The following is a 16,269-nucleotide window of genomic DNA, read 5'->3' on the forward strand; positions in this document are numbered from 1 at the left end:
GAACAATGCCAGGTCCAAGTGGATTAGAAACACACACCTTGCTAAAACTACTGAAATCCAATACAAGGGCCCTGATAAAAAGCAGTTTTTGAAGCTTATAATCCTCAGTACACTTAATATAGAGCATTTAATGTTCAACATCCTTCCAAAATGTCCAGACAGTTGAATAAATGGCTCTTTCTCACAGTGACAACAAAACTAAACATTATAAGCTTTGAGTAAAGGAGGGATTTATTATAGAGCTGTTGTATTGGATTTTAATGGATTTACTGTACCTATACTGGCAAAAGATACAGCCTGAAATCAGAAATTCTGGAAAAGGAAAAGAGAGAACCACAGCAGGCACTAATTATGCATGATGAATATGGATCTGAAACATTGATGGCATGCTTAGGAAGAAATGAGACAGATACAGGGAGAAGAGAAGAGAACTGTCAAATTTCTCTATTTGTTTTCGACTGTGTGTCTCTATGTGTGTGGTTGCCTTATTACCTCCTTTCTTTCTCAGCCCGTCTCTGTTTAATTCTGTCCCTCTATGATTCTGGCATTTTCCCTTCACATTTTTACTTTACATGTCGACACGACACAAACATGTTCCTCCCTCTCTGCATCGTACCATAAGGTTCTCACTTCACTCCTCAAACTGACACATCAGAGAGAATCAGCAGGATCTAGCAGATATGGTCCAGTGCCTGTAAGACACCATTGCACTGTTGTTCAAACTGGAAACTGACAGAACAACACAACAATACATCAGAGGCCTTAATACTGACATTTAGCTAGAAAAACGATTGTTGAGATGTTTCTACCATATTCCTATCTATGCTAACCTGCAACTTTCAGCTCACAGGCCACAAATAATGAAAATAAAACGCAAGCAAACAAAATTTCTTCACCAGATGGTGAATAAATTGGATGTTGTTCACAAATTGGACAGGTCACTCCTGTGGACATCTGCTGTGCTCCACACCTAAAGTCAATTACGTTTGCAGTTACTAATATAGTGTAATTTAACTACATTGCCTTCTTTGATTCAAATAAGTCAAATTGCACACTTAATAGAGAGATTTACCTTTAAAACAAGGACATGCACAACCGCTCAGTAAAGCAAAGTGAAAATTTAATCCTTCCATGTTTGACATCACTGTAAGCAAAGCTTAGCTTGCAAGGCTTTCCCACCTCTATACAACTGCTTCCCGTGGCGCTACAGAAGTTGAATCCTTTATATTCCCTCTCAGTAACTCACAGAGAGCCTGCTAGGCTTGCCTTCCACAATTTCCCTAACTCTCTTCTTGACGTAGCACCAGCGGAGTTGACGATACAGTGCTTTATCCGTCCAACTGGCTCACTTACCGTGAATGGGCTTAAGATGGTAATCCTGTTATCGGGGAATACTACTTGGCACGGATGCAGACCCACACTCACACACAGGCACTAAGGCATACATGAATGCACGCACAAGCACAGAATATGCAACATCTGAGGGGAAGTGTGGGAAAGAAAGAGTGAAAATAAATAGAATATCAGTAAAATTATGATGAAAAAAGGCATAGTCCAGGTTGACAGCAGCAGCTTGAACTGATAAACACTGAAGTAATTATCTCAGCTCTGGTTTATGAACAATGGCTTTATTGAATAACTAAAAGTGACAAGGTGTGGATGACATGCAGCATAAGTCAAAACATCTACTGCATAGAAATATCTCTTTTAATTATCTGTCACAGCAGAGCAGAAGTGGATGGAGAGTTATTTGCAGGAGAATTGGAATACGTGGGTTTCTAAAAGAGTTAGCAGCAACGGCAAGTAATAAATATAAGTTAAAGAACAGAGTTTGCCTATGTGCATCCCAATCTGGTCTACTGCTTATTATTCCATTAACTCCTTTACTATGTGATGATGAGCTTAAGGCCTTTTTCTTTCCTTTTACCCCTGAATAGAATAAACATATTTGTTTAGAGTGGTTCCCAGTTTTCTCCGTGTATCACTCCATTAAAAAACACAAAAAAAAATGACTCTGTTTGTATGGAACATCAGCCATGCCTCTGTGCACAGATCACAGAGAAAAAGTTCAATAAAACTGACTCATTGATATTGAACACATCATCCTTCTCTCTAACCTTGTCATACAATATGGATGCCTTTATCACTCTTTTTTGCCTCTGTAATATGAAACTAAGGCTGTGATAACATTACAGGAATCAGAAGAATCATCAGCATTTACAAAAAAGTCATAATCTTGAAAATAATAAAAATAAATGCATGTGTTAACAAAGTCATTTACATTTGTCTGCATAGCATACAGATGTTAAAACACTTAACATCAACACTTTCTTAGTTTCAAAACTTGTGATTTATGAATATTCGGTTAATGTGCCTTCTTGAGGGCAAGTAAAAAGAAATGCACCATTTACATTTCTGGAAGCGTCTCAATAGTTTGCGCAACATTTGCTTGACCATCAGATGGTTTAAGTCAGAAGAAAGCAAACAGGGGCAGACCGCATCAGCAGATATACAGAGCTCTCTCCAAAGTGTCAACAGCCGTCAGCTGCAGTGTCAGCTGCTACCTAACACACTCTGCTCATGTTGGATGTGTTAGCTGTAATGAGTAATGGCTAATTATTACAAGCACGGCATAGGATGGAGAAATTTGAGCATAGCCATCTTTTTTTTTTTTTGAGTATGTCCTGATCAGATGATGTCAGGCTGCTGAGAAATGAGAAACTGAAGAAGGCTTACACACAAGGGAAGAAAAAGAATCTTATGGATTACTTTGCCCTACGATATCAATTAAAGCACAGATCAACCAATAAAGTCAGAACATCCACGGTTTTGACCTGTGCTTAGACTGAAAAAGCTCTGCGGCTCTAGCTTTCAACAAAGCTATCTCACATTTTTCCCCACAAAGAGCTCAAATCATTTAAAGTGGGAAACAAATGCAACACCTGTGCTGCGAACCAAGACCCGTATCCCACGCATGCAAACATCTTAATCAGGAAATCACTGGATGCATTCACAGCATTCATAATGATGTTCCAAATGCCACAGCAAACTGCTTCTGTTCTGAAAGTGCCTGAAAAAAACTAGAATAAAACAATCTTAAAATGTAATATTACTTTATATATACTTTCAGAAACGGCCCTAACCAATCTGGCGCCCTAGGCAAGATTTTAGGTGGCGCCCCCCTACATCAGCAGTGTAGTGTAATGTTGTAACAAATAATATTTCTATTAAATAAGCTTTACTTTGCATTTTAATTAACGTGGGATTATTTTTTGTATTTAGAAATAATAGTACCAACTTTTTTTTTTTTTTCAACATTTGTGGCACTGGCGTGGCGCCCCCTGATGGACGGCGCCCTTAGCATTTGCCTATACGGCCTATGCCACGGGCCGGCCCTGTATACTTTATAAATAAAACATACATCATCAAACAAGCACACATACCTGTCTCTCACTGTCTAGTCTCTAGTCAATACAGACTTTGCTATTTTCCTGTGGTTTCATTTTAGTTTGTAAGAACAGACGTTTAGACCTTAACTTTATTATTTTTAGTCTCAGAGAGGGTTTCATCTACAAAGCACAGTGTGTGTTACCACGGCAGCAGACACTCCAGAGACACTCAAACATACAGAAAAGCTATGGAAGAGTCCAATACAGAGGTCTTCATCCAGGCACATCAGCAGCACAAGTATTTTGTTTTGAAATCTAATTTGATGCGGTGTTTGTGTTCTCACTCAATGTCTCAAGCAGTCAAGGACAGTGACCCTTGCACTCACAGAAAAGCTGTTTGGCTGAACAAGAGTGAAGTGATATGTAGACATGACACAAAAGCTACACTTTAAAGAGGCATCCCTATGTGACAGACTTGATTAGCCGAGTAGATATATCCTAATCTATTCAAACACATCTTCATGAAGCCAAAAGGCAATGTAACACACAAATGCCATAAATGTATAAGAAGCAAGGAAAAAGTAGAAAATTACAATGTATGTACAATAGCACAGTGAAAAAGAGAAATTCTAGGCATTGATTTAAAAACAAAAAGTTGGAGAAGGCCTTGGGTTGTTGAATTCACTTGTTTGTTGTTTAGTTTCTAATCAAAGAAGTCTGAATAGCTCATAACAGCAGATCTAAAAGTAAGCTTGGCCTCAAAGCATCCGCTCGTCTATAAACTAACAGTAGTGCTTCAAAATTGCTTCTTTAACAAACAATAAGTCATTCCAATATAAGCCGATGAAACTGGACAGTTTCACACTGTTCTTTATTTAGTAATAATACGACATAAACATGGAAGCATGTTTTGCAAATTCCTTTTAAAAAAGGGAGTTTTCTCATTCCAACATCCTAAAGCAAGCAAGACAAACCTGCCAAAAAGATGGAAATAAAAGGCATGAGAGCCTTGAAGATCGCTAAACTGGATTCATTAGATTAGTTAGTTTTAAATAAACTTTTAATAATAGTTTACGGTGCTGGAGTGTCTTTAGGACAAGATATAACTATTCTTTATTGGCCCAGCCAAAGGTCAATTTTAAATGCTTAAAAAAAGTTTGTGAACACAATTGAAAGCATGTTCACAAACAACTTGAGTGGAACTACCATGAAAAATAACAGTTTAAAAAAAAAAGTCCACTTGTACTTGTTTAAAATAAATGAAGCATACATTTCATTCAGTGGATGTGAACGCTTCTAAATACTTAAGCCTGTAGACAGCATAACAACAGAATGACCTTCCAAAATACAAAATGGATCGCAACCAATGCCTTTTTATGGAGCATGTGAAATACAAGATCTGAAGCAGATGTTCTGCCTCATCTTGTGATTTATTGTCATCTGCTGTTGAGTTTGGAATACACTCGAGTAGTCCCGTCTACAAGCGTAAACATAATAAGCACAATTTCCCACCTCATCGTCATGCCTCGATTCTCCTTCTCCTTTATTAGTGGTCAGCATGTCCTCTGCACCGTGCAGCACTTATCATTGCGATTCATCTATCTTGTTAGAGTTTGTTTTCTTATCTCTGCTCAAGATGTCTTTCATTTGTTCTTGGTTTTCAGTTGGTATTCACATTCATAATCTTGATGACAGACATGTTTTTGTTATTCAACCACATGTCTAAAAGTGAAACTACCTGGGTGGTGTGTATGCCGAAACATATTTTTTTCTTACGGTTTCAAAGAGATCATGAAAGTAAGTCAAAGATTGCTTGTCTTTTTTGCTGGCTTTGTCATGCAGAGATTATTTACACATGTTACCAATTATTTATGCAATTTTTTGATGCTTCAAGTTAATCACAATCACGTTTTATCTCCTTCATCGAGTCCTTAAAGTTTTCATGTCCCTTCACCATATCCTTGTATTTTTTTTTTACTGCAATAAAAAAAGGAGAGAGTTGATTGTTTTTAGTTCCAAGTCCATTTCTTCTTCTTCTTCCTCCCCTAACCTGTCTTTTTCAGACTTCTTCTCTCCATCTTTCTTGTTTTTTTCTTGCTCTCATCTTCCTCTTCATTCTTCCTCTCCATCCACTTAGGGGTCAAGCAGTGACCTTGTTTGTGTCTAGGTCGTGTTCTTGCTGAGTGCCTGTGCAGCCTCGTGCTGCCACCTGATCAGCCTTGCTTTCAGCCTCACTATCGATCGCATTCCACTCACCCCTCAAGGGCAGAAATCCAAAACCATATTCCAGACCGCAGCCCTCATCTTCCTCCCTCCATTCCTTCCTCTTTCCCACTTCTTTTTTCTCTGCCTCTCCACTTTTCTCATCTATAATTCTCTCTCTACCTTTTCCTCGTATAGAATTCATCACGCACGCACACACCCATGCAAGTCTCAAGGTTGCAATGACCAGAAGACCCATGAATAAATAATAAGGAGGTAGGAATCACTTTCAGAAAAACCATTTACTCTCCTATTGTGTTTTTGAAGAAGCTGTGAGAGTGTGTGTGCGAGCTCTATGTGTGTGTAACAAGAAAAGCTTTGTGAGCGAGACTACAGTGCTTTGTTAACTAAAAGCCCCGCTGTCTCAGGAGTTAACTTGAGTGATGCTACGAGCACCTTGTAGGTGACCTCTAACACTGATTTTTTTTTTCCTTGTGTACATACTTTGATTTCTTTTTCCTTCTTTCTTTAAAGAGTCTTACAATATTTGTGGGTATAACCAATGAGGTTGGCAGAAGGACAGCGTAGCAGAAAGGCAACGTGTCACCTTGTCTTGAAAAACTCATTCTTTTAAAATTGTCAAAGGTCCTTTTTTGCCATGAAACAAAACAAAGAGGTGAGTATGGGCCTGCTGTTTTGTTTTCTGCGAACACAATATGCATACAGTTTGACTTTTCCCAAAGTAAGATGGTCCGTGAGCTAAACTGTTGTTGACTTGATATATGCTTTGTTGCAGTTGGTCTGAAGTATAGAGACAATAGAAATGAGAGCGAGAGCTTAAAATGAACAGAAAAAGAGGCAGTGTGGAATAGGGAATTTAAGGAGATATAGGCAGGGACAGGATGAAGAAAAAATAAGCGTGGAAGAGAGAAGGATAAGACAAGGACGAAAGAAGAGTAAAGGGAAGAAATGACTTGTAGTGAGTGATAAAAAGGAGAAAGCAGAGACTGAGACAATATGAAGGAGAAGGCAGCAACAAAAAGAGGAAAACAGACATAGACAAAGAAAGACATAGACAGAGAAAGAAATGATTAGATTTTTCTCTCCTCTGTATGGTTCAGAGTGAGAGCTCCCATTTCAATCCAATCTAGCTCAGGCAAAAGTAAACAATCAGTCTTGATAAAGGATTGGATAAACCCTCAATCAGTCTCATTTTCAGTAAAGAAGCTATTTATTGGGCTGGCCTCACATGGCTAAATTGGATCCTCCTTCTTCTGAGCAAGCTGAAGTGAGAGAGAAAAAGCGGAGAAAGTGAATCATCTCGCTCCGAGAAGGCACAGATGAAAGTTTTTGCGAATAAAATGGTCCTTGCATTAAAAAATAATACATAGTATAAAAGCCTTTACTGGTAATACATGTAGACTGAAAATGTAGGAAAAGCCACTGCCAATCAGAACTCATACATCATATTCCTGTGATCTTAAATCGACTCATCAAAATGTGGGACAAGTAGCTCCCTCACAAAGCCAGAAACCAGAGACAGGCAGAACACTCTGAACTGGTATGAAACAACTCGTGATTAATAAAATATAAAGCCCTAATGTTTTTAAAGAGTTAGTGTGGTCTGCTATGGAGTGGGTGTGTTTATTAATAAATGCATTAAAATGTTGTCAGCATAAATTTGTAAGTCTATTGTTTCTCTGAAGGGTGAAAACAGAGCATTATGAGGACATTCGTGTTAGAATAGAGTACAGCCATAAATAATAACAAAGCTGCCAGAACACTTGGAACATCTTGCCTGTCTGCCAACACCTAGAGGCCAATACAAACTTCCCAGTTAGGATGGGGAGTGGGGGAAGGACGCAGTTCACTGCAGTAGCTGTCATATCTCTTTTTCTTCTTCATGAGGTGAACATTCAACAGAATAAAGCGACCATCTCCAAAATAAGATGAAAACAGTTCTACTCCTATGGAAAACAAACAGAAATGATCCAACAGAAAAGAAATAAGATTATTTCTGTAATATTTCTATGTATTACACTATGAGCTACCCACAAAGCGGCACTTTTACTTTGTTATCAAGTTGTGCATATACAACATAAAGCATTACCTATACATATATAGGTAAAAAACATTGGTAGCTTTATACAATTGCTAAGAAAGATAACACCGCATAAACTGTTTTAAAAGGTTTTGACTATACTTTATTTAGATATTTCTTAGTTTTGAAAATACTGATGATTCTTCTTTTAATAATCTTTCGCCACGTTTTCACATGTCATAGTGCATCATATAGTTTTCATATAAAAAGAATTTCAGGCAGAGCTAATATAATAAGACGAATACTGCAAAAATATATATCAGGCTCTATCGCTCTGCTGTGGGATCTCTCTGCCCTGCAAAGTGCAAATATGGAAAGTATAGTAATGAAGAGAGAGCACTATTCCCTACTTTTTCATGTGTATACATGTAAAGGTAGAGGTTGAGAAAAGAAAAAGCTAAATCCCCAGAACATTGCATGAAATTGGTGGAGGGACTGTGGTAGAAATCTGAGTTAAATTACAGACTGTAAGACTCCTAGTGTCTTCTTATATTCTTTATTCAACCTTTATGAAGAGTCCAAAGGGGTCCAGAAGGGTTTCTTTTCTTTTGTTGTGGGTATGTGGCAACAAAGGAAAAAGAAACCCCCAGCCTATAAAGCTCGGCTTATCATATACATAGAATATCTGCTGTCTGTCTGGAGTGAAAGTAGTTTTACTTTCACAGAAGATAAAATTATGATTCTGAACCTGCTTCTTCTCTACTAAGGATCATACAAAGAGTCTGTTTCACACCCCAAATTCCTATATACTGATAAAGACAGTTCATACATGTGTCAGATAATAGTTAAACAAATTACAAAGAAGACTTCTGTTTATAAGCAAACTACGTGTATAGACAATTGTACAACAACTTGCATTAACTTGTATTTTTCTATTACAGGTTGCAAGAACATGATTTTTAAGTAGTAATATTATCTTTTTGTGGCTGAAAACATCATAAGTTAGATTAATATTAGAGTCGTTTCATCCAAAGAATCCCTGAGCCTTATAGGTTGGATGCCTATTGTGAACATTTACAAAAGTGCAACATGTTAGAGCAAACAGACAAAAACGGCTTTGTGAGCTTTCATTTTTAGTCTAGTCACTATGACTAATGTATAAAATGTAATGTACCAGAAAAAAAATACCTGAAACCACAACTTTGTGTGTTGCCAGAACTGGAGATTCAATATGTGTAAGGAAGAGACTGCATGAGAAGTAAGGATGGATGGAGGAGAAGCTGGGGTGACGAGGATCAAGTTCTCAATACAGCCAAAGGAGATCAGTGGAAACTCTGTAACCCCAATGGGACACAGTGCAGAATGCTACAGTGTGCTATTCAAGCAGAGCACAGTCGGACAGAGGTCAGCACTCTCACCGTTTACGTCCACTGTAACAGTAAAAATCTTTTTCTGGTTTTTGTATGTGATGTGTTTCATGTTCCCTTAATGAATGTAGCATAAAACACTAACAAAACACTAGCACATCTGTTTGTCAGTAACAGGTTTATGCTGCTAACTTTAATTTATGCAATCACTCAATAACATGGCCTTCAAATTCCCTCTCCAATCACCAGATCAGAATCCAAAAGAACATTATTTTGGATGTGATATATGAAACAATTTGCAGCATGTATGCACAACTGAAAAATGACCAAATCTGCATAAAAAACAAACAAAATGTGGTATGGTTGTTGATGGTATGGCTGACTGAGGATTTTTCCAAAGTGCCGATCTACTGGGATTTTTACACACAACCATCTCTAAAGTTTCCAGAGAATGGTTCAAAACAGGAAAAAGTGAGCAGTGGCTCATGGTGAAAATGCTTTATTGATGGCAGAGTTCAGAGAAAAATCACCATATTCGGTCAAGTTGATGGAAAGGCAACAGTAAAACAAATAACCGGTTAAAAGAACGGGCTTAGAGGGCCCCTAATGGACCACAGCATCAGATGAACACACCAGGTGCCACTCATGTCACATAAAGACAGAAAGACAGTGAGATGAAAGGATCAGAATTTGGCATAAATACTTAGTGTGCATAAATCCTGATGTTAGGGAAGGGTTTAGGGTATTTTTGAGCCCCTTAGTAATTATAATTATAGTAATATAATGTTGAAGTCTTCAAAAGCATTGTTGCTGACTCTGTCCACTGTAAACATCTTATAATGGCAACGCTCAGTCCTTCACAGCTCATATCATTACAGTCTGGTCTCTCAGTTCACTGTACTTAAATGGTACTTCTGGGATGTGGTGGAAGCTAGGAATCAAATCAGTAAGGGGCTGCCCACAAATGTGCAGAAACTGTAATAATATTATGTCGTTTTCAGCCAGATCTCTGAGGGTTGTATCCTGCACTTGCACAATGAATAATTAAGGCAGAAACCAACACAGCTATAGCACAATGTAACTAAGAAAGGATCTGACTTCTCCAGTGCCGCCATAATTCCTTGTTATTGACCCCACACTGACCCATTATGTTCTCTTTCTGTGTTTGTATCTTAGCTCTGTCTTCGCCTCTCTTTGTAGTGCATTTTGTATGTGATTTCAATTTACATTCCAGTTTATTGTTCATTTGAATTATTATTGTTACTACATTAGCAAATTGCATTACGAAGCTGGGTAAAACCCATAACCTTTGGTAGAGTTAATAATTTCAAATAGCTCTAGCTAAACAGCTCTGGTCCATCAGCCTGTTCCACATCCTTATTTCTTCATTTCACACAACATGGATATGACCCTACAAGTCTGACAGCTGGTGGCTTTCAGCTTCTAAAATATGTTGTAAAGAGTGGTTTTAGAAAAACATCAGGATGTTGCTCTTTAATCCAAGGTGACTGACTGTTCTACACTTGGAGTAGCTCAGTAGTAAATTCAACGGGTCCAGGTGCCATTTGACATCATGGAATCTAACACTAACAAAAGCAACTAAAAGTTTAGAAGTGCTCGGACCTTGGCTTAGATTGTTTTAAATCAGAATTGGATGTTTTTAATAATACTCACAATGATGTCTAAATGAACAAAAGCACAGTGGCCATAGTAATTAACTTATTTTCTTCAAATTTGATCGACTAAATAATCATATTTTTATTTTTATTTGGAATGTCTATAAAATTGTCAAGCAATTTACATACATATTTTCCTCTTCGACTTTGAATGTGAATGATATAATAAAGATATATTACTTCTCATTCCATTTCTGGTGCAATGACAGAGAAATGCAAATGTTTCCTGAGCTGCACCTCTTTACTAGTTCTTTATTTGTCTTTTCCGTCTCTAACTTTGCGTCTACATACACATTGCCTCACTGACGGCAGCACATGCACTAACTCAACCGATGTCTCTTTGCCAGAGGCACTGTACATCTTGTCTGTGCACACGCTATATATATTTTACATTCTGACAATGTGACCAAAGTGATCATTATTCAAAATACAGTTCCACCTCCGACCAAGAGAACAAGCAATCACTGACGCAATTTCCTACAGCTTTGAAATGCTCTAGGGGAATGAACTTGTGTAGTATGTGTTATGCAGAGTATGTTTTGTGTAATGATTATTCCAGCGTTGCTGAAAATAAAAGTTTTATTAAAAGTTGCATTTGTTTCTAACAACGCGGACTGTAAATTTAAAGTCTACATCTGTATGTGTGTGTGTCTATGTTTGTATCCAAGAGCAAGCGAGTCACAGAGACAGAGAGAATTGGAGGAAACAAATGGGAAAGACAGCCACTCTTAGTATGGGCAGGTAAGGTCAACAGTTTGGTATGTAATTAGACTCTGCGCCTTTCGTACAAATGATTGTTTTGCATCTGCAGAGTCATGCAATCAAGCCCTTTTTCGTTGTGTTTTTTTTTTAAACACACACTCTCATACACATCCATCGTCGAGTTACACATACACACAAATAGAAGAAAACAAGGCTTAGACACAGGCGCTGTTTTATTCATGCTGATGTGATGCCAGTGGACATGCACCCGTGAGGAACACTGCTTTTCTCACCTCACACACTTGCACACAAGTACATACAACACACACAACCCCTCCACAGTCACCTCAGTTCATTTCATTTCATCTAGCTATGTACGCTCACACAGATGTATGCTCACAGAGAGATCCTGATGCAAAATGTTTCACTGGGGTTCAACCCAGGGAGCCAGATGGGTCGAAGGTGGACTGCACCTCCTGCTCAAGTTTTATGAGCGTGCTGTTTGGAAAGTATTTTTCACTCTTTGTTAATGCGTATATTTGGTGTTAGTATGGTCATATATTTTAAGGACTGCTTATATGTACATACTGTGTATGTAAAATATGTCTTTATAAAAGATTAAAGCAATCCTCCTTCAAGTACACAAATTACTAATGCACGCAAAGCCTAGCATGCACAATGGTTTCATCCTCTTCAATTCTTTCTAATGTAGGTTAATATATACCCATTACTTATTTATATTCACAGTACATGTGATCATTCTTGTGCTAGTTTTGAGAACTTTATTTTTATAGTACAATGTAGATATAATATAATAATAATATAGTTTGTCATTTACATGAGATGCATTACTGTAGCTGGAGAGTTAGCCTCGCTAAATGCAGGTATTATAATTAAACTGAAACAGTTTAACCTCCTAGGACCTAACGTCCACATATGTGGACATCACAATTTGAGGTCATTATACTGCTGCTGTTCTATCAAAATTTTTAAACTAATATCTTCATATGAGGCTCTCATTTTTCTTAGGAACAAAAATCTGGTAAAAAAAAAAAAAAGAAAAAAAAAAGAAAAATCTGTTAATTCTTTGTTTTTACATTCATCGGGTCCCAATCAGCCCAAATATCAAAGAGAAATTAAAAATGCATGCCGTGGAAGAGTGCGGGTCTTAGGAGGTTAAGTACAGAGTACAGATTTTTCCATTTTAATCGCTCCGTAGAACTTAACTGATGATATGAAGTCAGAAAGCAGATTCTTTATATAAAGTTGCCCCTACTCATCAAAACCATTTTAAAGGGCAAAATTACATGTACTGAATCTCTTTCTCCTTCTTTGTCACATACAAGATATATACGTGTATTTACAGAAATAGTGAGGAAAGACCACGCTCTAGGCTCCTTTGGACTCAAAAGTGGGTGGGCAGAGGCATAAGCTAATCGCTAGGCTTTTGCCCATCAAGCTGGGATTCCAGTCCTGTCTGAACTATTAACATCTTTTTTTTCCTTTTTGTTTTCAATGTTTCCTTATTTAGGATAAGGCACAAAAAAACTACTTGTTTCAGATTACAGAATACATGGCCCAAAATGTATTTTGTAACGTATTCCTTTGCATTACTCAACGAGAGTAACTTATTCTGAATACTTTAGATGGTTACACTGGATTGGTTTAAGAAATGGTAACTGTTTTGGTTAAAATACATCCTTTTGCAGGTAAAACAGAGTTCATGTACTAAACTCCCTGTAAAACCAGAACACCAGTGGCATTGTAGCTGAGATGGCTCAGAAAACCACCTCACTTCACATGTTATTGCTTGTAAAATGACAAGTGTGACCACGACCTTGAGCTTCAGCACAATTTTAGTGAAGAGCCATTAGGTAATCCTTCTCTATAGGCTTAATAACATTTTGAACAATACTGTAGGAAGAGTAATATTTATTGTGAAATGTGCAGGTGGAAACACGGTCATCAGTTGCTCATTCAAATGAGATAAAAATGATACTAAAAGGGTGCTAAAGTGTGTGTGTAACAAGTTTGGAGTTGGCTTAAATGTTTCACAGAGTGAACAAAGGAAAGTATGGCTTTAGTTAATTCCAGTGTAAACAGAGTAAATTAAGAGATTATGTGACTAACCACAACAAACAAAAGAATGACACGATAAACATAAGTAATGACTCACTGGTGATTCATATTATTTATGCTACCGCGTACAGGGCAACTGATGGTAATGATAAAATGTGTCCATGTTGCCTGAAGTGTTTTCAGTCACCAGCATGTTTTGCCTGAAAGTGCTGCAGTGAAAATAGTCCCTACATGTAAACAAAGTTGAATTTTCCCAGCTTTGAGGAGGTGTTCATGCATTATAACAACATCATCATCTTCACATGACCTTAGGCTCTCTTATATTTGTCTTGGGAAAATAGCAAATAAAGACAGAAAAATCTAGAGTTTGAACACTGAGAATCCAGCAAGACAGGAAAGATCTGAAAATGTGGAAATTCTTGATGACAGTCGGCTGATCAATGCTCTTTGATTATACTACTGCAATCAGTGATAGACTCTGACGAACCAAAGGACACATGGGTGCTACTTTCATAAATATAGCATGGTCTTATCAGCTTTAGTTTTATCCATTTCATACATAAAATACAGGAATTTTATGTATTAGATTTTTTTTAAATGCCAGTTTTAATAAACTACATAAATGCATTTTAATAGATAATATATCAAACACAAGTTTACATCAAAACATTCATCACACTAAACGAGAGTAGCCCATATGGTTGCTAAAACTATGTTTTAGAATGACAAGAGACATTGCTGTCAAGGTATCATTGAGCAAGAGAGGTGGAACGTACCTGCTCGCTCAGTGAAGGTCACAGCGGATCACCAAGAACATATACTGCATGTATAAATGCACATTTTAATAAATGCCCAGTGGGAGATCTTGGAGCTTACCTGGGGTCGTGGATGTCCTTTAACAATACACTGAAGCACTAGTGTGTCTCCTTCTTTGATGGTGTAGATTCTCTCACTCATGTTATCATCTTTGACGTTACATGCTGCGCCCGAGTGCACAATCTGGGCGTTGGCAGGAGCTGTGAAAGAAGGCATGGACACACACACACATACACCACAACCAAGCATGTAGTCATGCAGGCACACACATATACACACAGACAAACACAAAGGAAGAGAAAACCACATTACATATTTAGTAACATTTCAGCAGCAGAATTAAAGGTCATAGTCTTGTGGGTGTATGTGTAACACTAGTGCTAGTATTGATGACTCAGATAAATAAATATATCACATTACTCCTTTATCTGCATGATCTGAGTTGTCTTTTTTTTCTGTACTTGTAGCAGTGTCATGTGGATCAGTGTCTGAGGGAATGCGGACATTTATTGGGAAACTGAAACGTTGGTCACCTTTAGAAGTTCAAAAGGTTGAATCTTCACTCTGGACCAATGTTTTTGTCTTTTACAGATTTAGTTGTGCGGTAATGGAAGTTTTGTATTTTAGACGTTACAAAATAGGTTTAATAAAGTTGGTAGTTGTAACCTGTGTCAGTCTGCATTATACTATCATGTGGAAAAAAATCAAATGGACTCGTATGGCTTGTTTAGAAGGGTTGCCAAGATGAAGCCTTGTTTCTCTAAAAAGAACATGACAGCACAACTTAGGTTTGCAAAGTTGTATCTGAGCAAACCATAAAACCCCTGGACAAATTTCCCTTAGACAAACAAGACCAAAGTGGAAACGTCTGGCCATTATGCACAGCACCGTATTTAGTGAAAACCAAAAAACAGCATTTCAGTAGGTGATGATTTAGACTTGCAATCACTGACTGAACCATGAACTCCTCTGTATACCAAAGTATTCTAGGCTGTGATGTGAGGCCAGCTCAAGCATACCAGTAAATCTCCAATGGAATAGCTGAGAAAGAAAAAGAATCAAGGTGTTGCAATAGCCCAGTTAAAGTCCTAACCAAGTTCAACCCAACTGAAATATTATGGTGAGACTTTAAGAGAGTTATGTATAAATGAAAGTCTGCAAATCTCAATAAACAGAAGCAAACTTTTTTATGAAGAGGGTTTGAATATTTTTGTTGTAGAAAATATCAACAGCTTATTAAATTGCCAGACTTTTTTCTTCAGTCCAGATGTTTGATCTTCTGGTCTAAATTGGATCCAAATGGAACAAGTGGTCTATGGCCCAAATCATGACCAAAGATACAACTAATTCCAATTTCAGTTGTTGATTTTGATCTGAAAAAGTCTAAGGCTGGTTCATTATTGATTCCCCCCCACCCCCCCCAAAAAATAAATAAATAAATAAATCTATGTGTACAGTATTCATAAGAAAAAATGAAAACAAGATTATCTGTCCTGTTATAATAATCAACAAACTCCCACATCTCAATAAAACATGGAGTAGAAAGCAGTTTGTGGCATACTCTGAAGCAATAATGTATGACAGATGCATGATGGGAACTCTTTGCGGTGACAACATCTGCACAGCACTGACCCATGTGGAGGCTGGCTCGCGTGCAAATAGACTCAGATGGCTTCACCTCCCTTATGATGAGGTAAGACAGGAGGGGGGTGGGAAGAAATGGAGACAGAGCGAGAGAATCAGCGGGTGAGGAGGAAAAGGCCAGAGAGGAGTGTGAAACCCCAGAGAGAAACATGGGGGACGGGGCAGCACAATGATGTGATTAGCATCGATTCACAGGGAGAACAAATCTTCACTGTGCTGTACGACTGTTATCATTGAACGGACAGGAAGAAAGTGGGCGGCCTGTTCACCTTAAACTTCAACTCGATCAGACATAACAACAGCTGGCGTGATCCACAGCCAGAAATCAAGTTCAAAATAAAAGAAGGTTTAAA

At 37.8% G+C, this 16,269-nt stretch overlaps 1 protein-coding gene across 2 annotated transcripts in view; it reads right to left on the minus strand.

The window, feature by feature from the left end:
• Nucleotides 1-16,269, minus strand: part of mdga1 (MAM domain containing glycosylphosphatidylinositol anchor 1) — a 204,209-nt gene that overhangs the window by 133,099 nt on the left and 54,841 nt on the right. For both annotated transcript variants that reach the window (XM_085391380.1, XM_085391300.1), the window contains exon 3: nucleotides 14,333-14,472. In XM_085391380.1, the coding sequence (XP_085247506.1) occupies nucleotides 14,333-14,472 (140 nt within the window). The remainder of the gene's footprint in view (nucleotides 1-14,332; nucleotides 14,473-16,269) is intronic.

This window comes from Rhamphochromis longiceps, linkage group LG1 (genome assembly GCF_057381845.1).
Source record: "Rhamphochromis longiceps isolate RC_006_pf linkage group LG1, R_longiceps_female_GT1.1, whole genome shotgun sequence".
Lineage (NCBI taxonomy): Eukaryota > Metazoa > Chordata > Actinopteri > Cichliformes > Cichlidae > Rhamphochromis > Rhamphochromis longiceps.